Source organism: Rana temporaria, chromosome 8 (genome assembly GCF_905171775.1).
Source record: "Rana temporaria chromosome 8, aRanTem1.1, whole genome shotgun sequence".
In the NCBI taxonomy this organism is placed as follows: Eukaryota; Metazoa; Chordata; class Amphibia; order Anura; family Ranidae; genus Rana; species Rana temporaria.
The window spans coordinates 145,514,670-145,537,412 of record NC_053496.1 but is presented as its reverse complement, the minus strand read 5'-3'; the positions used below and the strand labels follow the sequence as shown (position 1 = coordinate 145,537,412).

At 47.4% G+C, this 22,743-nt stretch overlaps 1 protein-coding gene across 2 annotated transcripts in view; it reads left to right on the top strand.

Annotated features, from left to right (window-relative positions):
- The window catches only part of RAD9A (RAD9 checkpoint clamp component A), a 206,822-nt gene that overhangs the window by 18,207 nt on the left and 165,872 nt on the right, over positions 1–22,743 (top strand). For both annotated transcript variants that reach the window (XM_040320831.1, XM_040320832.1), the window contains exons 3-4: positions 21,457–21,527; positions 22,030–22,149. In XM_040320831.1, coding sequence (XP_040176765.1) covers positions 21,457–21,527; positions 22,030–22,149 — 191 coding nt within the window. The remainder of the gene's footprint in view (positions 1–21,456; positions 21,528–22,029; positions 22,150–22,743) is intronic.

Here is a 22,743-nt window from a genome sequence, read left to right as displayed (position 1 = left end):
GCGGATCGGTATAAGTCTCTTCTGTCTGACCGTTCGGTTTGCGAAGTGGTTGCCTCGGGGTACAAGATAGAGTTTCTCTCTTGTCCCCCAAACAGATTTTTTTTTCCTTACAACATCCAACTTCCTCCGGTTTGCCGGCAGGCCCTGTCAGGAGCTGTCCAGGATCTTCTGGACAGGGGGGGTGATTGTGCTGGTTCCCTCGCAGGCACGGTTTCAGGGATTTTACTCCAATCTGTTCGTGGTCCCCAAGAAGGAAGGGGTTCGCCCTATCCTGGACCTCAAGGCCCTCAATTGCTTTGTCAAGGTGCAAAGATTCAGGATGGAGTCGGTGCGCTCTGTGATAGCGGCACTCCACCAGGGGGACTCCATGGCGTCCTTGGATATCATGGACGCATACCTGCATGTTCCCATATGCACAAGACACCAAAGGTTTCTGTGCTTTGCGATCGGAGGGGATCACTTTCAATTTGTGGCCCTCCCGTTCGCCTGGCTTCGGCACCGCGGGTTTTCACCAAGGTGCTCGCCCCGATACTAGCCCTGCTGAGGCAGCGAGGGATCGCTATCGTGGGATATCTGGACGACCTTCTCCTGAGAGCTTCCTCACTCTCAGAGTTAGAGGACGACGTGTCTATCACGTGTCAGACTCTCCAAGAGTTCGGCTGGCTTCTGAATCTCCAGAAGTCAGTGTTGGTTCCGTCCCAAAGGGTGGAATACCTGGGGCTAGTCCTGGACTCTGTGGAGGCGAGAGTGTTCCTCCCATCGGAAAAACTGAAGACCCTGCAATCTGCAGTAAGGCAGTCGTCGATCCAGAAGTGGTCGTCTTCGCTTCTGCATGAGAGTTCTGGGTCTGATGGTGGCCTCCTTCGAGGCGGTTCCGTATGCCCAATTCCACACCAGGGAACTACAGAAGGAGATTCTATCACGTTGGGACAAGCTCCCGTCTTCTCTGGATTACCAGATTCAGCTGAGCCATCTGGTCAAGTCTTCCCTGGTGTGGTGGCTGACGTCTCCGGTACTTCGGACCGGGAAGTCTTTTCTGCTGTGCCGCTGGACAGTGGTCACGACGGATGCCAGCCTCTCCGGCTGGGGGGGCGTTTGGGGCACTCAGTCAGCCCAGGGGTGATGGACTCAGGAGTCCCGCCTGCCGATCAATATTCTGGAGCTCCGAGCGATCAAGCTGTGCCTTGCCAGATGGTCCCTGGAGCTGCAGGGCCGTCCGGTCAGGATCCAGTCCGACAACGCCACGGCCGTGGCGTAGGTCAATCATCAGGGCGGCACAAGGAGCTCGGCTGCAGCGACGGAGGTCGCGCACATCCTTCGGTGGGCCAAAAGGTCCGTTCCGGCTCTGTCGGCCGTGTACATTCCGGGAGTTCAGAATTGGCAAGCCAATTTTCTAAGTCGCACAACTCTGGATCAAGGGGAGTGGTCTCTCCACCCGGAGGTGTTTCAGAGTCTGTGCCAAAAATGGGCCACTCTAGACGTGGACCTTCTAGCGTCCCGCCTCAACCGGAAGGTGCCGCGATTCGTGGCCAGATCAAATGACCTGTGGGCGGACGCATTGGTGGCTCCCTGGGGTCACTATCGCCTGATTTACTCTTTCCCTCCTATGAAGCTCCTCCCTCGCCTGCTGCGTAGGGTGGAAGCCGAAGGGATTCCAACAATCCTGATCACCCCAGACTGGCCGCGCCGCTCTTGGTACGCGGACCTGGTGCGTCTGGTGGCAGACGCCCCCTGGCGTCTACCCCTGAGAGAAGATCTTCTGTCACAGGGTCCGATCTTCCATCCTGCTTTACAGTCGCTGGCTTTAACGGCGCGGCTGTTGAGAGCCAGGTACTGAAGGACCGGGGCTTGTCGGGCTCGGTGATATCTACCATGCTGCACGCACGGAAGTCTACTTCATGAAAGATTTACCATCGTACGTGGAAAGCATACATTTCTATGTGTGAGGAGATGAACCGGCACCCTCGTACATAGGTGGTGTCCCGGATTCTGCTGTTTCTGGAGCGGGGAGTGGAACAGGCTCTTGCCTTGAGCACGATCAAGAGTCAGATTTCTGCTCTGGCTGTTTACTTTCAGCGACCCATGGGTGTAGGAACCCTTACAAATTTGGGGGGGACAGCATTTTTACTCACCAGGTATATTCTTATTCAGTAAACTGGGAGTTTTTTAGAAGTTATTTTTGGACAGATCGTGTCACGGTCAGGGAAGTGGAGAGCTGGACTGGAGCTGCTATGAGGGAGACATCAGAGTGAGATGGGGAGACATTGTCAATACAAGGCATGGCCCATACTTTGCATTGTTTGCTGTCCTCAGGGACAGATCCAGAGATCGCACTTTATAACGATCTCTGGATTGGATCTGTCCCTGGGGACCGCAGACAATGGCATCATTGGCATTGATGATTTCATTCGGGTTTTGAAACTGATCTGCTGACAAGGCGTGTTGCTTGCTGGACCGCAGACGGGATCTGATGGCCACAGGGAAGATGGCAAGATGCTGTGGTGACATGCTGCTTGCTGGACAGGTCTGATGGCTGCAAGATGTGGGTGTAGGTAAATTTATGTCACCTTGGCTGCAGATAGCTCATCTACTCTATACCTGGGTGGTGAACAAAGCAACACCCCCCCCCCCACCTTTATCAGGTAAGCTCTCAGCTACTATAGGTGGGTGGTGGTCACACAGCAATATACAGCACACTCCTCCATTCTGTAACCTGTATATAGCACACGCCTCCATTCTGTAACCTGTACATGGCACACGCCTCCATTCTGTAACCTGTACATGGCACACGCCTCCATTCTGTAACCTGTACATGGCACACGCCTCCATTCTGTAACCTGTACATGGCACACGCCTCCATTCTGTAACCTGTACATGGCACACGCCTCCATTCTGTAACCTGTACATGGCACACGCCTCCATTTTGCAAGCCCCCCTACACAGCAACCTCCCCCTTCTCTACCAGACCAGCACAGTCAGAGGGCAGACACACACCAGCCTCTTCTCACAACCCATACACCCCCCTATCATCAGCTCACCTGGGGCTCTCAGTTTCAGACTCCAGAAGTTGGTGTGGACACAGTGTGTAACAGCAGCAGCCACCCCTGCGCTGAATGACACACTCAGCTCGGCTTCTCAGCAGTGGTGGGTGGAGCTAGCAAGGGAAAACAGAAACCAGACCATACCATTTCGGCCACAGCACTGGGGGTGTTCCAGCTAACAGAAAAAATACTAAACAGAGCAGCCAGAGCCAGGGAGGCCCTTGGAAGTCTGTTAGACAGTGTCACCCGACCTCGGTGCAGACCAAGTCCTCCTAACCTGGGGGGGATTTTACCATACCTGTCCCCCCCCTGCATTATTTCCTGGGGGGGATGCGGCCCTTCGAGTTTACTTATCGGCGACGGCTCCGTTCCGGAAGTTGGACTCACTGTCTGTGTCAGTGTCTGGTCCCAGAAAGGGCCTGGGAGTCTCGTCTGCCAACATTTCCAGGTGGATCTGACAGGTTGTGCTTCAGGCCTATGCCCTGAAGGGGCGGGCGCCTCCTTTTCGGGTCACAGCGCATTCGACCAGGGCGATCGGGGCCTCTTGGGCTTTCCGACATCAAGCCCCTGTGTTACAGGTGTGTAAGGCAGCGACCTGGTCGTCGGTCCACACTTTTTCAAAGTTTTACAAGGTGGATGTGAGTGCATCTTCTGATGCCTCCTTCGGCCGCAGGGTGTTACAGGCGGCAGTTTAAAGTTGGAGTTCCTCCGTTGAGTAACTCCGGTTTTGTTTGGGGTGAAGCTTGGTTTGCTGTGTTTTTTTTTTTTTTTTTTTTTTTCACCCCCCCGAAATTTTTTTTACACTGCTTGGGGACGTCCCTACTGTCAAAGGATGCTGTGTCCGTCTATGAACGGAAGAGATAATAGGATTTTTGTACTCGCCGTAAAATCAATTTCTCTGAGTTCATAGACGGACACAGCACCCACCCCTCCTTTGTTTGTACTGCTTGTTACGAACTGGGTCTGCTAGAGCAGGGTGTGGGTTATGCCTGGGGGAGCCACGCCCCCTGGGAGGAGCGGCACTAAGGAAAGGTTAACGCTTTAAGTGCTGTAAATTCTGCCTAAACTCTCCTGGAAGGAACGTGCATAACCCTACTGTCAAAGGATGCTGTGTCCGTCTATGAACTCGGAGAAATGGATTTTACGGCGAGTACAAAAATCCTATTTTCTTATTGTTTATAGCTTTCCTAACTTTGCCCGTGAGCCACATAGGTTTTATTTTTAAACGTATTGCCCATGGGAATATACTTTGCAGTGATGTTCCAAACAGTCTTTTTGAGGAATTCACATTTCTGTTCTGTGTTTATCGGTGCCAATATTTGCTCCCAGTCTAAGTCCTGGAGAGCATTCCTCATCCTTGGAAAATTTGCTCTCTTGAAATTGAGTGTTTTTATCTTTCCTGTATGTATTTCTTGCCTATAGTTAACATTAAATGAAATCATGTTATGATCACTGCTACCCAGGTGTTCCTTTTATCTGAACATTCGTAATAAGCACTGCATGGTTTGAGATTACCAGGTCCAACAGAGCATCATTCCTAGTTGGGGCCTCAATAAACTGGACCATAAAATTGTCCTGCAATAGGTTTTTAAAGTTTTTTGTCCTTTAACTGTCCCAGCAGTGCCATTATTCCAGTCAATTTCTGGGTAGTTAACATCCCCAATTATTATCACCGTTCCAGCCCTTGCAGCCCTTTCCAGCTGTGCAAGGAGCCGAGTCTCCACCTCCTAGTTAACATTGGGTGGTCTATAACAAACTCCAATGATTAACTTTTGAACTTCGCACATCTGTATGCAGTTCCACCCATAATGCTTCAGCCTCATCACACATCAACCAGGTCCTCTTTCACGCTTGCTTTGAGGTCACTTCTCTCTTTGAGACAGACCCCTTCACCTTTCCTTTTTACCCTGTCTTTCCGAAAGAGCATAGCCAGGAATATTAATAGCCCAGTCATGGGAGGATTGAAGCCAAGTTTAGCAATACCGATTACATCATTGCTCTCCTCATGCACCAGAGCTTCCAACTCACCTATTTTGCTTGGCAGACTTCTGGCATTGGTGAACAAACACTTAAATGTATTGTTACATTTTTCACTGGTGTTTTTCATATAATTTTTAGCAGTACAAATGGCACTATAGTTTCCAATGCCTGTTTGCATCATGGGAACTTTCTTGTCGCCTGCCATAACCCTCCCCCCCCCCCATCTATCCCCATTCCACTCTCCATTAATGTCTGACCCCTAACTGACCTGTGTGCCTGATGTAATTTGTGTTCACCCTCCCCCTCAAGTCTAGTTTAAATACTCCTCCAGCATTCCCATAAACCTCTCCCCCAGCACAGCAGACCCCCTCCCATTCAAGTGCAAACTGTCTTTAGCATACAGGTTGCACCCCAATGAAAAGTCAGCCCAGGGCTCTAGAAACCCAAATCCCTCCTTCCTACACCAGGTCTTTAGCCATGCATTCAGCTCTCCTAATCTCTCCCAGTCCTTCTGATTATAGAATCCCCTATTACCACCAACTGTCTAGGCCTACCTGCACTCCCCTCCTCTACTAGATGTTAGGGGTAGCAGTAACATCTAGGGCTGCCACCTCTGTGTTTGCCACCTCCACATCTTCACCCATCTTGGCAAATTTGTTTTGATGCACAAATACAGGACTGGCCTTCCTTTTCTGCAAGCCCCTTCCACTCCCTCTAACTACATTAACCCATCTTCCTATCTGATAATCCTGACTTGCCCCTCCACATCAACCTTGCTGACCACCTGCTCAGCGAGCAGAAGACCCCTTTCAAGATTGTCCTTTCTACCCAATGTTGCAACTTGCTCCTCCAGATCTCTAATGCGAGCTTCCAGAAGGGCAACTTGCTCACATCTGTCACAGCGGTATCCATCCTGGAGCTGTTGCACCAATTTTGCATACATGTGGCACATTGTGCACTGAGCAAAACCTTCAACCCTGCTAGCACTCATTTCCCAGTTACAATATTATTACTTGTATGAAGTTTAAGATGTTACTTACAGTTTAAAAGACTTCTATCTTAACTCCTGTTTTCACTCCTGGTTTTTAACTCATCCATTTTAGTTCAAAATTCCACTTGTGTTCAGAAAATCCACATGTGAGCCACCATCAGCAGGGAGCCAGCTCCTATGGGAGCTTTTAAAGACACTTATATACTCACCTGAGAACAATTGACCACTCCCCTTAATTAGCAGAAAGGGGGGGAAAAAAAGCTGTTGAAAAAGTGTCAAATACAAATGCATGCCACACTTTTCAGATATTGATTTGTAAAAATGTTCAAAGCCATTTTATCATTTTCCTTCCACTTCACAATTATGTGCCACTATGCGTTGGTCTATCACATAAAATCTCCTGTGGCTAGGAGTGGTGAGTGTCTCTGTATGTGTCACGGTCCTCCTGTGTTCCCTAATACTGGGTACTGGAGCTATGGCTATTGTGTGCATGGTCTGAATTGCTACACCACCAGGGAGGTCTGTCGGATTGCAATGTCATTGCATATATACATGATCCCTATTTTGGGTTCAGTGAGAACACATGCATTTAGCAGCAGTGGTGCACAACTCCAACCCACCTCTTGCACTACTTCGGCACAGGTAGAAGAGACTCTTGAGAGGAGATCTGATAGCGATATACAAATAACTCGGCAGTGATCCCAGCATACGTTTAAAACGTTTCAGTCCCAGAGAGCCTTGTACATGTGTGATGGCAGGGTTATGTCGGATAATCCGACCATTTGTACCCTCCATTGGACAATTGTCAGAATTTCTGCCAACAAATGTTTTATAGCATGCTTTCAAATTTTCCAACAACAAATGTGTCTTGTCCGATAATCCCATTGTGTGTAAACAAGTCCATCGGAAAAAAATCCAAAGTACAAACACGCATGCTCCGAACCAATGCTAACATAGCACAACATTGGCAGAAGTTGCCCAAAGGGTGGCTCTAAAGGACTAAAAAGCCACATAGTTCTGTGTATGTTGGCTGAAAATGTTCTGCCGTCTGTATGCATACCAAGTTCACAGCCAACGCCCTTCGCACAAAATTCCACAAATTCGTCCGATGGAAATCCGATTGTGTTTACGAGGCTTATGAAGACACAGGGCCACACGATGAATTAAGGTGAAAAAACATGAGGCTTTACAACCCCTTTAACCACTTCCCACTCGGCCACTGCATATGTACGGCTGGGTGGGCGCTCTCTCCTTCTGAGTGGATGTTCAGGAATGTCCCTCAGAAGAAGGGGGATCGTGCGCAATCCCGATGCGCGCACACCCGGACAAGGCACATTTCAGATCGGCAGGAGGGCTCTGTGATTGGCCATCCTGATCACATGACAGCCGTGTCCAATCACAGCCATCATGTGATGTAAACAGAGAGCCGGTTGCTAGGCTATCGGCTCTCCTCTCCAAACACATTAGTTGTCGGTAAGGAGAGCGGATTGCTGCAGCCGGCTGGTGATTAGTGTGTATGACCTGTTTTTTACAGATTTTTTACACACTGATCACCAGCCTAGTAACACACATGTTCCCACTTCGGACACGTTGTTTCCTCATCAGGGTGCAGTCGGACAGTGGCATACATCGACAATCAAGGCGAGACAAGAAGTTGTGCCACTCAGGATTTGTTCCGGTTGGACTTCACGTGCCAGCCTTCTCAGCTGTACACATTCCTGATGTGGAAATTAGCAGACAGATTTTCTAAACTGTCAACCACTAAATTCAAGGGAGTGGGCCCTTCACTAGAAGGTGTTTTCAGAGAGTTGTCTGCTGTGGGGGGGTTAGATGTGGATCCCTTGGTGTCCAGATTCAACAATAAGCTGAACAGGTTTCATGACTGATCTCCTGGTGTCTCCTTGCATTTTTCCCAGTCTATGCCTTTCCCTTACTGCAACTTCTTCTCTCCTGCTTGCAGAATGATGGAGGGCATTCCAAGTATTCTGATAGCGCCTGTTTGGGCCAGACTCTTAATTCTTCTTCTTAAGGCAAAGTCCACCTACAGGACTGTATACCATTGTACATGAAAGGCTCATTTCGCCTGGTGTGAGGTTGGCCATTTTATGACTATGTCATGGGGTGTATTTTGGCTATCTCTTGTTGGTGTGGAGCTGTCTCTGGCCCCAAGTACCACCAAGGGGTAGTTTGCAGCCTTGGCCATCCTGTTTCAGAGACATAATAGTGTCTCATTCCTTGTTAAAAGCCTTAGTGCAGGGTGTTGTATGCATTGTTCTGCTGTGCAGCCACTTTTTTTTTCACATACAAAGACAAAGCACTTGTACACATAGAAAAGCAAAATACAAACAAACAAAAAAACATTGTAAAAGAAAGTTGGGTAGTGCTAAAATACTCTGTTCTGGCAATAAACTGTCTAGTACTCTAAGGCATTCCAATGGACCCATAGTGTGTCCATGCATGAGAGATTTAAGGAATAGAGAACTCAACTGGAGAGCCCTGAAAATCTTGAGCAGGTCCCACAAAGAGGTCCTCCAATTCCAGTTCTCTGCCAGATCCCCAATGCACGAGAGAAATGTCTGGTATTAATAGGGATAGCGCAGATATTGGGAATTTCAGTAGGTTAAGTTTTGACCTGGGGGAAACATGTGTCGTTAATGTTTGCCACGCTTTAAGAGATGCTTGTATAGTCGGTCCCACATCAGGGGATGGATGTGAAAGGAAAGGACTCGAAATCGGGTAATTATAAAGGTTCCGACCTGGAATCTGGTGTTGCTCAAGGAGAGCCCATAAGGGGGGCAGGGAAGGACAGAACCAGCTTTTCAATTGGGCTAAGATGGCGGCTGTATAGTAGTCTCTGGTGTATGTGGCTTATTCCACCCACCTTCCTATGATGTATAATCCTGCTAAATGCGCATCAAGCCCCCCCCCCCCTCCCATAGATATCTATTGATGGTGGATTGTGCAGATGCAAAGGAAGTGGGTACTGGCATGGGTACGGTTCTAAAGATGTATATGAATTGTGGGAGAACTTGCATTTTAAAGGCGGCCAACCTCCCTGACCAGGATAATTCAAATTGTCAGTTTGCTTAAATTAGAGTGAAGTGAATGAAGCATTGGAGTATAGTTTTCTTTAACTAGGTCTGAGATTGTAGGGGTCAGGGTAATACCTAAAACTTAATGCCCTTTTCTTTCCACATGTATGGGAACCTGGTGCCGAGGACTTGTTTAAGTCTGGAAGAAATCCCTAATCCCAAAATATATACGATTTTGGTTTCATTAACTTTCTCACCTCGTCTTTCAGGACAGCACTTGGAGAGAGCGCAGCTCCACCCACTTCCCAGGAAACACTGCAGTCATTCCTTTAAATCCCGTATCCTTCCACCATGGCCTCAGTTGTAGTGTTTCCTCCGGCCATGGTGGAAGCGCTGCAGAGAATCAGGGGTGTGCTGTACTCTCTCCAGATGGAGGTGGCTTAGGCATACCTGCGCATCGTGTTTTTTTTTTTCTAGGAGGCTGACCCAACATCTCCCCTGACGGGTCGGGGATGTTCCGGTGCTTTCCCCTTCTCAAGTCCGGCGAGAGCAGAGGCTGCTGGAAGTGCTGCTCCCTTAGGCCAGGCATTGTAAGCTGATGGAGGTGGCTGGGTGCCTTCTTCCGGGTTTGCGGTGGTCCGGTCCGAGTGGCGGGTGACGTCACTGCTGGTGGGGGCAGAACTTCCGGCGGTGCGCTGCGGCTTCCGGTTCCAGCCGCTGGAGCGCAGAAAAGGGAGGCGGCCTCGGCAGTGCATTTCCGGTCCTCGCAGTGGCAAGAATGACCGGGAAAATTCAAATAGAGCTGCCGGACGTCTGCTGCATTCTGGGGATATGGAGCCAGAAGAGACAGCAGAGGTGCCAGGAGCAGGAGCCACAAGCACCAGCCCGGCCCAGGTAGGAGAGACAGTGGTGTCCAAAACTGCCTGGGATATGCATGTTGCCCCCCTTAGGGGGGAGGGGAGCCTGCCTCTCACTCTCAGGTTACGCCTCTGGGAGAGTGTTTGTTGGTTTGTTTGGTACAGCGGTGATGGGAATTGGTGGTGTGTTTGTTCACTGACTGTTGGTTGCAAAATTGCATAGGAACTGATACACAAAGGTTAAAGGGTCACTAAAGGATTTTTTTTTTTTAGCTAAATAGTTTCCTTTACCTTACTGCAGTACTGGTTTCATGTCCTCATTGTTTGTTTTTGCTTTGAAGTAGCTGTAATTCTGCTGTGATCTCCACACTTCCTGGTTGCCTGTTTCCTTATAACCATGGTACAGGGAGATTTTCACGGTGGTCTAAGCTGTCATTACTGTGTGTCTAAAACTCCTCAGAACCAATCAGATTCATTTTAAAAACAAAACACTGCCCTGGATTTGTTTGTTTTTGTTCTGTGAGTCTTCCCGACTCGCCTCTCACCCGGAACTTCATGTATGTACCTTTAAAACCGAAAGTGAATCTAGAGGGACATTATATGATAGATTAAATTCAATTTTTAATAATTTTTAAAAAGAATCAGTTAACTTTTTTATATCTCTATACCCTGTAAACGGTCATTTCAGCAAAACATTTTTTTTCCTTTAGTGACCCTTTAAACAAAGTGTTGTCTTTTGTGTCTTTCAGATATCTAAAGAAAAACTTAAAGTTGCATTGCCTCCCCCTAAAAAGCGGTGTGCTACTTGCAAAACATCCCTTAAGGGGTCATGGCACAAACCGTTATGCAGCACCTGCATTACTGAACTGGTTATAGAGGAGGCTTCTACTAGTGCACCCTCTGAGAAACCCAGGGAGATGCTTTCTTCCTTCTGGAAGATACGTTTCAGTCATTCAGTTCCTATCTAGACCAAAGTCCGGTATCGCAGTTAACCCCAAGGGCTTCCACCAGTACCCACACACCTGCTAGGAGTGCAGTTAGTGAGTCTGAGGAAGAGGAGCCAAGAAGCATAGCTTCAGAGGCAGATGATGATGAGACATCTTCCTCACGCTACTACCCTTAATATTGAGGATAAGGCCCAGTTATCACTGCACGACAGGATGTACCAGGGCTTAGATGAAGTTAAGCATCGAACATTTCCGGTACATAAGGTGTTGTCGGATTCTGTTAAAAGAGAATGGAAGGACCCAGAGAGGGCCCCCTTCTTCTCCATGTCTCTTAAAAGGAGATTTCCTTTTGAGGATGAAGCACAGGTTTGGAACAAGAAACCTAAACTTGATGCAGCATTCTCAAAGGTGTCGCGTAACACCAATTTGGCCTTTGAGGACATGGGTGCCTTGAAGGATACCATGGACAAAAGAGCTGACTCACTTTTGAAGAAAGCTTAGGATTCCACACTAACCAACCTCAAGCCTGCTATGGCGTCTACGGTAGTAGCCAGGAACCTGGAGCATTGGCTGGAGCAGTTAAGAGGACATATTGAGGCAGGAACCTCTCGCAAAGACCCATTAGAGTCTCTTCCAGTCCTGCAAAAGGCTGTAGGCTACATGGCAGATGCCTCAGCTAGGTCTTCGGCCTTGATTAATTCGGCCAGAAGAGCTTAATGGGTTAAAACCTGGTCGGGTGATTCAGCTTCAAAGGTTAAGCTGTGTGGTCTACCTTTTGAGGGGGGATCTGGTGTTTGGTCCCGGTCTGGACGCAGTTCTAGATAGAACTGCAGACAGGGAAAAAAGCTTTTCCTTTGAAAAAGGTGGTACCACAGACCAAGAAGAATTTTCGTCCTTTTTTCCAAACCCAGAATTCAAAAGATACGCAGAAGAAATCTTGGCGGCCCCAGAGGGGTCGAGGGAAGCCTGGGGTGTTCCGTCCCCCCAGCCAACCCGCAAAAGCCCAGTGACGGTCTCCCGGCTGTGGGAGGACGGCTCCTGTCATTTCTTCCACAGTGGGAGGAGACGACATCCAGTGCGTTCAAACTCAAGGTAATTGCGGAGGGCTACGCACTGGAGTTTTCAGAAAGCCCGCCGTCTCGCTTTTACGTGACAGTTGTCCAGAGATCAAGAAAAGTCTCTGGCAATGATGTCACTGATACAGGATTTTCTCCAGCAAAAGGTGATCACCCCTGTACCCCAGCAAGAACCGGGGCTAGGGTGTTATTCCCACGTAACCGGGGCTAGGGTGTTATTCCCACGTAACCGGGGCTAGGGTGTTCTTCCCACGTAAACCGGGGCTAGGGTGTTATTCCCACGTATTTTTGGTGAAGAAGCCGTTGGGAAAATTCAGATTAATTCTGAACCTAAAAATCCTAAACCGGTCGATTCGATACAAGAGATTTCGAATGGACACCATCTATTCAGTAAGGAAGCTTCTCCCGGCAGGATGCTTCCTTGCCTCTATAGATCTGAGGGACGCATACCTACACGTTCCAATAAAAGCTTCATCGCAACGTTACTTACGCCTGGTAATCAGAACAGGGAAGGAGGTGACGCATTTTCAGTTCAGGGTTTTCCCGTTCGGTCTCTCCTCCTCCCCCAGGATCTTTACGAAGGTCATGGCAGAGGCGTTGGCACCACTCAGACTGGAAGGAGTGTCTGTGATACTGTACCTAGACGACCTCCTGTTATTTGCCAACTCAAAAGATCTGTTGTACAGAGACTTGAGGTGGACTCAGAGTCATCTAGAACAGTGGTCATCAACCCTGTCCTGCAGGGCCCACTAACAGGCCAGGTTTTATGTATTACCTTGGGGAGATGCAGTCTAGAATACCGCAATCACTGAGCAACAAATGATATCAGCTATGATGTTATTTCAGTTATCTTGCAAACCTGGCCTGTTAGTGGGCCCTGCAGGACAGGGTTGATGACCACTGATCTAGAAGGTTTAGGCTGGATTTTGAACAGGGAAAAATCAAATCTAATTCCCTCTCAAGTGATAGTTTTTCTGGGTAACGTCATAGATTCAGTTCAGGAATGAATATTCCTACCAGACGAGAAGATAGTCAAGGTACAAGCGGCGGTAAAAGCAGTACAGACAAATCACTAGGTGACTGTTCGGACAGCAATGTCCACCCTGGGACTGCTCACACTTCTATCCCAGCAGTTCAGTGGGCCCGCAAGAGATCTCCAACAGGCGATCTTACAAAACTGGACTTGCGGAGAATCATTGGAGAAACAGTTCAGAATTCCGTCTCAAGTAAAAAGGAAGCTGTGGTGGTGGAGGACGCATGCAAATCTGAGTCTAGGTCTGTTGTGGACCTTCCCCACGACAAAAATCTTAACAACGGATGCAAGCTCCTGGGGGTGGGGCGGACATCTCGAGGGCCAGATGGCCCAGGGGTCCTGGTCAAGAGAGTAGTCCAGGAAATCCTCCAATTGGAGGGAGTTAAGAGCCATTCTTCTGGGGCTGTGGTCCTTCAATCTGACAATCCAGGATCAACACGTCCAAGTATTGTCAGACAATGCCACGGCAGTGGCATATATCTCAAGGCAAGGGGCACAAGAAGCAAGTGTCTCCTGAGCCTGGCCTTGCAAACTCTGTCTTGGGCAGAGGGCAACGTTGCATCCCTAACTGCGGTGCATCTGAAGGGCAGCCTGAATCATTTAGCGGACTTCTTAAGTAGAAGAAGGGTGCTGGAGTCCGACTGGAGTTTAAACCCGGAGGTTTTTCAGGAAATAGGCAGGTGGGGTACTCCTCAAATAGACCCATTTGCATCTCAAGCCAACGCAAAGGTTCCACTCTTTCTCCCTCAACAGGCTGGACCAAGCGGAAGGCCTGGATGCGCTGGCTCAGCGTTGGTCCTTCCGCTTGTGTTGCGCATTTCCCCCGGTACAAATGATCCCGTTGGTATTCAAAAAGCTACAGGAAGAAAGGACAACTCTAATTCTAATTTCAAGCCCCATATTGACCCAAGAGGCCCTGGTTTTCAGGTCTGTTGAAACTAGCGGTAGAAGCTCACTGGCTACTGCCAGTCAGAAGGGACCTACTGTCTCAGGGTCCCCTTCTACATCCCGACGTGAGTCGTCTAAAGCTTGCGGTCTGGTTACTCAGGAACAAATCCTGAGAAATAAGGGTTTGTCTAATCGTTTAGTTGATACTCTGCTAAATAGGAGAAAAAAAGTTACCAGAGCTATTTATTTTAAGACCTGGAAGATTTTTAATTCCTGGTGTGATTCTTAAAATTGTTCTCCACAGGTCACCATCTTCTCTGTCCTGTAATTTTTGCAGGACGGGATTTACAAGGGTCTGGCAACCAGCACCTTTAAAAGCTCAGGTAGCGGCACTTTCAGTGTTTTCTGGAGAGAAGGATATCTCTGGATCCTTATATCATTAGGTTTTTCAAGGCTTTAGCCAGGGCTAGGCCATTGCCATTTAAGTTTTTATCCAAATGGGATTTATCAGTTGTTCTGAGAGGTCGGACGATAAGACTCTTTGAACCACCAGAGGAAGCCTCTATTAAGTTTTGGACCTTGAAACTGACCTTGCTGGTAGCAGTCACTTCAGCTAGGCGGGTTAGCATTATCTATTAAACCTTTTCTGACAATCTTCCCAGATAGGGTTATTTTAAGGACAGACCTGGGTTTCCTGCCAAAGGTGGCATCCACATTCCATAGAACACAAATAGTTCTACCTACATTCTGTCCATCTCCAACTGGTCCGAAGGAAAGGGATTTCCTTTGTTAGTGCATGATGCACCTTCTCACGTCCAATCTAGAGATCACAAAAGAGTTTAGAAAATCCCATTCTCTCTTTGTTGTATTCTTGGGATCTCGTAAGGGCTATGAAGCCTCTAAGAACACCGTGGCTAGGTGGCTTTGCATGGTTATTAACGAAGCTTACAGGGCTATGGGAACAGAACCTCCCACAGGGGTAGTGGCTCATTCAACAAGGGCGGTAGCAACGTCCTGGGCAGAACGAGCTGGTGCTTCTCCGGAGCATATCTGCAAAGCAGCTACGTGGACGAGTTACTCCACCTTCACTCGCCACTACAGGATGGATTTGCTCACAGCAGCGGAGCAATCTTTTGGCAGGAAAGTCCTGCAAGCGGTGGTCCCACCCCAGAGTAAGTACTCGGTTATCATCTCCAAGTGCTGTCCTGAAAGACGAGGTGAGAAAACCTTAGTTAGACTTACTGGTAACGGTATTTCTATGAGTCTTTCTGGACAGCACCAATAACACTCCCTTTGTGTTGTAAGTGCCAATATGTATAGTTGCTATGTTCTGCTTATCTAATTTCAGCATGGCCGGAGGTACTCTGTAACAACTGAGGCCATGGTGGAAGGATACAGGATTTAAAGGAATGACTGCAGTGTTTCCTGGGAAGTGGGTGGAGCTGTGCTGTCCTGAAAGACTCATAGAAATACCAGTAAGTCTATAAGGTTTTTATAGTAAGACACAGAGGTAAATAATTGTAGCATTTGGTAGACCGAAGCCAGGGATTCCTCGACATTAGTGAGCATGAGGATGATATCGTTCGCAAAAAGGCTAATGGTGTGAGTTGTGTCCTTGACCCTGAATCCACTTATCTGGCGGTGGGAATGGATAAAAATCGCCAGGGGTTCCATAAGTAAACTAAATATAAGTGGAGAAAGTGGGCACCCCTGTCGAGTCCCATTAGAGATAGTAAATGGCATGAAAAGCATTCCCGATATGTAAACCTGGGCCGAAGGGGTTGTGTTAAGTGCCATTATAGCTGAGTGAATCTGACCATCAAACCCCAACTTGGTGAGCACCCTAGCCAAATACTCCCAGTGGATTCTCTCAAACGCTTTCTCTGCGTCCAAAGTAGGAGCAGAGAAGACTTTTCGTTCTATCAGCTAGATGTATAATGTTGATTTGGCGTCTAGTTGCGTCGGGTGTTTGTCGGCCTCTTGTAAACCCTGATTGGTCGACCTAATACACCTGAACCCCTGATTGGTCGACCTAATACACCTGGACCCCTGATTGGTCGACCTAATACACCTGGACCTATCTATTTGCAAGGAGCTTAGCATATAGTTTCAGGTGATTGTTCAGCAATAAGATGGGTCTAAAATTTTGCGGTGCATTCAGATCCTTCCCTGGCTTCGGTAATGCAACAATTAATGCTTTAAGCATCTCCGGTGGGAAAGAGGAAGAGGAGACGGCTCTATTGTAGATCTTTGCTAGATGGGGGGGGATTAACTCTAATTTAAAAAGTTTTGTAATATTCCCCTGTAAAGCCGTCAGGCCCAGGTGATTTATTAGGAAGGGAGTCAATGGTTTTAGCAATCTCCGCCTCGGAAAAGGGAGAATTTAGACTTCGTAGTTGGGCAGATGTTGTTAGAGGGAGGTTAATTTTATCAAGAAAGTCCGAGATCACGGACTCCGTGGGTTGAATCGTGGATGAGTCGTCCCTTAAGTTGTAGAGATATTGTGGCACCCACAATAACACATCTCATAAACCAATCATTTAAAGAAGGCATTGTTCCAATTTCACTCAAGCAAGGCATAATCAAACCCCTCCTAAAGAAACCCAACCTCGACCCCCAAAGACCTAAACTGCCGCAGACTAATAACAAGCCTGAGCACCATCTCCAAGATCATGGAGAAAGCAGTAGTACAACAGCTGCAATTCCATCTGGACTCTCACAAACTCCTGAACCCACTACAATCAGGTTTCCGCCCAGGACATGGGACTGAAACGGCACTTCTCAAAATATGGGATGACGCTCTCAAAGCAGCGGACGAAGGAGATATGGTGCTCCTGGTCCTGCTGGACCTAAATGCAGCTTTTGACACAGATCACAAAACGCTTCTCGCGCGTCTCACAGAAGTAGCCGGAGTCGCAGTTTTGGATCTACCGTGGTTCGCATCATTCCTGGAAAACCGATCTCGGACAGTCAAACTAGGAGCCTTCACGGATTGGAAAAATATCATGGATTGGAAAAATGTCTGACATTGATAGATAACTGGATGACAGAGAGCTCCCTCAAACTCAATGGATCCAAAACAGAACTGCTCCTTCTACACGCAAACCGTAAGACTAATTCTAGGACGATTTGGGTTCCTCCCACCATCTTTGGACAAACCATCACCCCTAGCAATAAAGTAAAAAGCCTTGGCGTTATCTTTGACTCTGACATGTCTATGGACGCACTAAAAGGATCGGTGGTCAGCGGATCTCACCATCTTCTCCGCTTGCTGTGCAGACTCAACCCCTTCATCCCGAAAGAAGACACAGCAGTAGTAGTAGTGGGAACACTCATCAATGCCAGACTCGACTACGCAAACTCCCTCTACCTAGGACTACCGAAATACCAGATGGCTCGTCTACAAGTGGTCCAGAACACGGCAGTTAGACTGGTAGCGGGTAAAAAAACGTGGGAACCAATCTCCACGGCCATGAGGACCCTCCACTGGCTAGCTGTAAAGGATCGGGTGTCACGTACCTGATGGGAGACGGGCAAGTGCTGTATTCTCAAAGCACTTGCTCCGTAAGTTGCGGCGGCGTAGCGTAAATCGGCCGGCGTAGATGACGAGGTCGGCCTCTCTTGTATCTCCCGCCCTAGCACCGCTGGAGATGAAACAGAGGACACCGAGGGACAGGAGGAACACGAGTGCCTGCAGATGAAGACTCCGGCAGCAGGAGCGGAAGGTTCGAGCCGGGATGGGTAGGCACTTCACTGAAGTAGTGACACTGGACCACCCTGTCGGTTCCGAAGTTCAGGGGTCTCCAGAGATCCAATAAGGAGATTCTTTCTTCCGAGGTTTGGATCATTTGCTGTCTCAGGGGGTAATCAAGGAAGTTTCCCTAAAAGTGCAAGGTGCAGGGTTTTATTCAAACCTAAAGGATCTAAGCCAGTTTCTGAATATTTACCATTTCCGAATGGAAACCATTCAGTCAATGGTTGCCACCCTACAAGGCGGGGAGTATTTGGCGTCTATAGACATCAAGGACTCCTATTTACATGTGCCCATTTATCCCACTCGCCAAAAGTTTCTAAGGTTCGCGGTAGAGCATTGCCACTTTCAGTTTGTGGCTCTACCTTTTTGGTTTGGCCACTGCACCCCGGGTATTTACAAAAGTTCTGGCCCTACTATTGGCAAACTTGAGAGCACAGGGCATAACAAGCACAGGGCATAACAATGACAGCCTATCTAGGCGATCTACTTGTGATCGAGCAGTCAGTGGCAGGACTAGATCACGCAGTGCTCAATACAGTGAGATACCTGGAGCATTTAGGATGGATCATAAACCTACAGAAATCCTCTCTACAAGCCCAAAGAAGGGTAGATTATTTGGGCATGATCATAGACACTGCCCAAAGCAAGGTATTCCTGCCCCAAAGATCAAGCCCTTAAGAGAATTGAGCCACAAAGTCAGGTCGAAGAAAAAAACATTAATTCGCCTTTGCATGAGGTCATTAGGGAAGATGGTGGCCTCCTTCGAGGCTGTTCCTTATGCCCAGTTTCATGCAGGACTACTGCAGGGCGGCATTTTGGCTGCCTGGAACAGGGAAAGCCAGGCTCTGCATTTACCCATGCACATGTCTTCACAGGTGCGCCAAAGCTTCAGTTGGTGGTTAAAGACCAAAACTTGCAGAAAGGAAGGTCCTTTCGCCCAGTCACCTGGAAGGTAGTGTCGACAGATGCCAGCCTGTTGGACTGGGGAGCAGTACTAGAAGAAGCTTCAGCCCAAGGTACCTGGGACAAAACCGAGGAGAGCCTGCCCAGAATCTGGACACACAGGTTACAGGGCCAACCGGTTCGGATTCAATCCGACAATGCTACCGCGGTGGCTTATATCAATCACCAAGGAGACACCCGGAGCCGGAATGCTCAGAGGTGAATCGGATTTTGATATGTGCAGAAAAAAACATGTTCCTTGTCTTTCTGCAATCTTCATTGCAGGGGTAGAAAACTGGCAAGCGGACTATCTAAGTCGCTAGCAACTGTCACCAGGAGAGTGGTCTCTCCACCCTGATGTCTTTCAGGCAATATGCCAGAGATGGGGGACCCCGGATGTAGGTCTGCTAGCTTCCAGGCTCAACAGAAAATTGGTCAACTTTGTGTCCCAGGAAGAGAGATCTGCTGGCCTGCGAAAAGGATGCTCTGACAATTCCTTGGAATCAGTTTTCACTGATCTATGCATTTCCCCCAATCCCTCTTACAGAGATTGCTGGGCAGGATCAAGAAAGAGGGAACACAGTACTCCTTGTGGCCCCAAATTGGCCCAGGAGGTCTTGGTACGCCGAGATCATAAAGATGGCTGTAGGAAGACCTTGGGTGCTTCCACTACGTCACGACCTGCTGTCACAGGGTCCAGTGTTCCATCCTTCTTTACAGAAACTAAATTTGACGGTCTGGCTACTGAGACCCACATTTTTAAAGAAACAAAGACTCAGGTCCAGTTTCTTTCTAGGCGTATGTTTCCTGGTGTGAATCCAGAGGGTGGAATCCTCAAAAGTATGCCATAAGTAGGATTGTCGCCTTTTGCCAATTAGGAGTGGATATGAAATTTGGCCCCGAGTACCATCAAGGGTCAAATATCGGCTCTCCGTCTTAAAAAAAAAAGAAGACCATTGGCATCTCATTCCCTAGTCCGGGCATTCATTCAGGGAGTACTGCGGATAAATCCGCCAGTCAAGTCGCCCTTGTGTCCCTGGGATTTGAACTTGGTGTTATAATTTCTGCAAAAGCAACCTTTTGAACCTATCCGCCATATTCCTTTGATTCTTTTAAGCAGGAAAATGGCCTTTCTGATTGCTATCTCTTCTGCTAGAAGGGTGGGGAGTTGGCAGCTCTTTCTTGTAAAGAGCCTTATCTAATTTGTCACAAAGACAAAATTGTACTACGCCCTCATCCTACCTTTCTTCCAAAGATGGTGTCAGCGTTTCATTTAAATCAAGACATTGTTTTGCCTTCCTTTTTTTCCTCAACCGCGAACATCGGGGGAAAGGTTATTGCACTCTCTAGATCTAATGAGGGCAGTAAAAGTTTATATGCAGGCTATGGCTCAGATAAGTAAAACCGATGTTTTGTTCATTGTGCCAGATGGTCCCAAGAAGGGCCAGCCGGCATCAAATCCACCATTGCTAGGTGGATTCGACAAGTTATTTGTTCAAGCTAATGGTTTAAGAAATTGGGTTCCTCCTTTTCCTGTTATGGCACACTTGACCAGAGTGATAAGTGCTTCATGGGCAGTGCATCACCAGGCTTCGATTGCTCAGATCTGTAAAGCTGCAACTTGGACTTCAGTCCATACATTTACCAAATTCTATCAAATGGATGTAAGAGGACATGAGCATTCTGCCTTCGGGCGTAGTGTGCTGCAGGCAGCGGTCTAGGGCTTCTTGTCCATTGGTGGCCTGATTGATATGTCTCCCACCCTTCATATTGAGCATTGCTCTGGGACATCCCACAATGTAATGACTAAGGCTCTTTGTCCCGTGGTGTACGATAAAGAAAGTAGGATTTTTAATAACGGCTTACCCTTAAAATCCTTTTCTTTGAGTACACCACGTGACACAGAGGCCCCCCCCCCCCCCCATATGGGATCCTTACTGCTTTGCTACAAAAACTTGGGTACTTCCTGTATGGGAGGGGTTATATGGAGGGGAACTTGTTCTCATTGGTTGTGCCAGTGTCCGATCACCTCTGGTGACCATACAACCCACTATGTAATAACTAAGGCTCTGTGTAACGTGTGTGTGTGTGTGTGTGTTTTATTTATTTATTTATTTTTTTTGAAGCACTCTCTAGCACACTAAGATTTTGTGTTCCATATATATATATATATATATATATATATATATATATATATATATATATATATATATATATATATATATATATATATATACATACATACATACATACATACATACATACATACATACATACATACATACATACATACATACATACATACATACATACATACATACATACATACATACATACATACATACACACACTCTTCAGGGTTTGACACATTTGCTTGGAATCTAGGAGCCAGCTAAAAAAGTTAGGAGCCAGAAAATGCGCCCCGTCCCGACGAGCTTGCGCGCAGAAGAGAACACATATGTAAACGGTATTCAAACCACATGTGAGGTATCGCCACGATCGTTAGAAGCGTGACATGTTGTGTATCAATTTACTCGGCGTAACATTATCTTTCACAATATAAAAAAAAATTGGGATAACTTTACGGTTTTATTTTTTAATTGCCTTTACTGGACTCTCCCGTGCAATCGTTTCGGTTTGATCAGATGCTTTGAAGGATAGGCGAGAGATTTGGGGTATATTGGGACCCCAGTTCTATACAATAAAGAGGACCTGTCATGGTCCAGAGAGACATAAGATTGTTCCCAAATCCAACTGAACAACTGAGAACGGTTACCAATTTTAGGTCTTTAGGCCCTTCAAAAATTTTAAAATGCTCATGTATTTATCAGTAAACAGCCACCCTAAATGAAATATATGTTTAGAGGATTGTCATGTAAGCTATGAAGCTAATGTGTCGCTTATTTATTTTTTAGCCCTTGGGCGTGCTATTCACTCCCTCTCAAGAATCGGAGAAGAGCTATATTTTGAGCCTTTGGATGATGGGGTAAGAAGTGCAAAAAAACTTTGAAGAGCATTCAACACTCTCTTGTCTCTCCCCCCCCCCCCCCCCCCCCCCCCATAAAAACCTTGTGCCATGTATGACTTTCATTAAAAATTGTATGTTGCACTTACTAGCTTTTTAGCATGAGCACAGTCCTTGTATATACATTTAGTAAATGAAAGGTCCCAACAGAAGAGTTATCTGCAAATACTTGCCTCTACTGCTTCCTGAACCTCTGAATTCTGCTCTGATGGACAAATTGTTCATCAAAGTCTGTTTGGTAACCACTACTTCAGGAGTTGGTCTCATATGTTCCCTGTAGTGCTCAGTCATTGAATACTGTGCCCTGTAGGGGTCGGTGGGAGAAGCCACAGAGTGTAAGTAACCAAGTATTTATGGTCTTTATGACATGGTTGCAGTGCTTTTTTATTTACTGCTTGGCATACCACTGTAAGAAAAAGGAAATACCTAAACTTTCTAAATGTAATTTTTATTCTGTCATCAGCTCTGCCTGCGTTCAGTCAACTCATCAAGATCGGCTTATGCCTGCTTCAATTTTACATCACTCTTCTTCCACAGCTTTGAGGTCACTGGGGGATCCTGCCACTGCAAGATCTACATGAAGGTAACCATATTCCACAGCGCAGGTCTAAAAAAAATTGAATTTATCCTTTGGGAATGCAGAGGTCATAAAAGATCAGATAATCTGGAAGGCAGAAGCCCTGCTTTGTGGAGCGTGGGATTCTTCTGCCTCCTTGCTTTAGCTGCATCCTGTGTAGGTAGAACACGAGCAGACACTCAGAGAGGGAAGGGGGTGAGGGCACAGGAGACGGAGAGCTGGGCTGCATATAAGGGAGGCACGTACTGTCTCTGGTGTCAGAGCACAGCAGCCATGATATATCGGAGCCAGCGCACAGAAGGGAGGGTAGAAACTGCCAGGATCTTACAGGTGATACAGGGGGCCAAATGACATGCTTTAAGAGAACAGGATCTGTGTGGGCTTTTTTTTTTGGGGGGGGGGGGGGGGCTAACAAAAGCTTTTAATAGCTTTGCAGCAAGAAATAGGAAAATTTGACTTTCTCTTATTATCCATGAATGGACACAGCCTTCTTGAGTCTTGACAAGTGGGCTGTGTTCCTGTTTATAGGAGAGGACTAGGCAGAACATGTTGGATATTTAAATTAGGGCTGTTACTGATGAAAATTTTCGTGTTCGATTA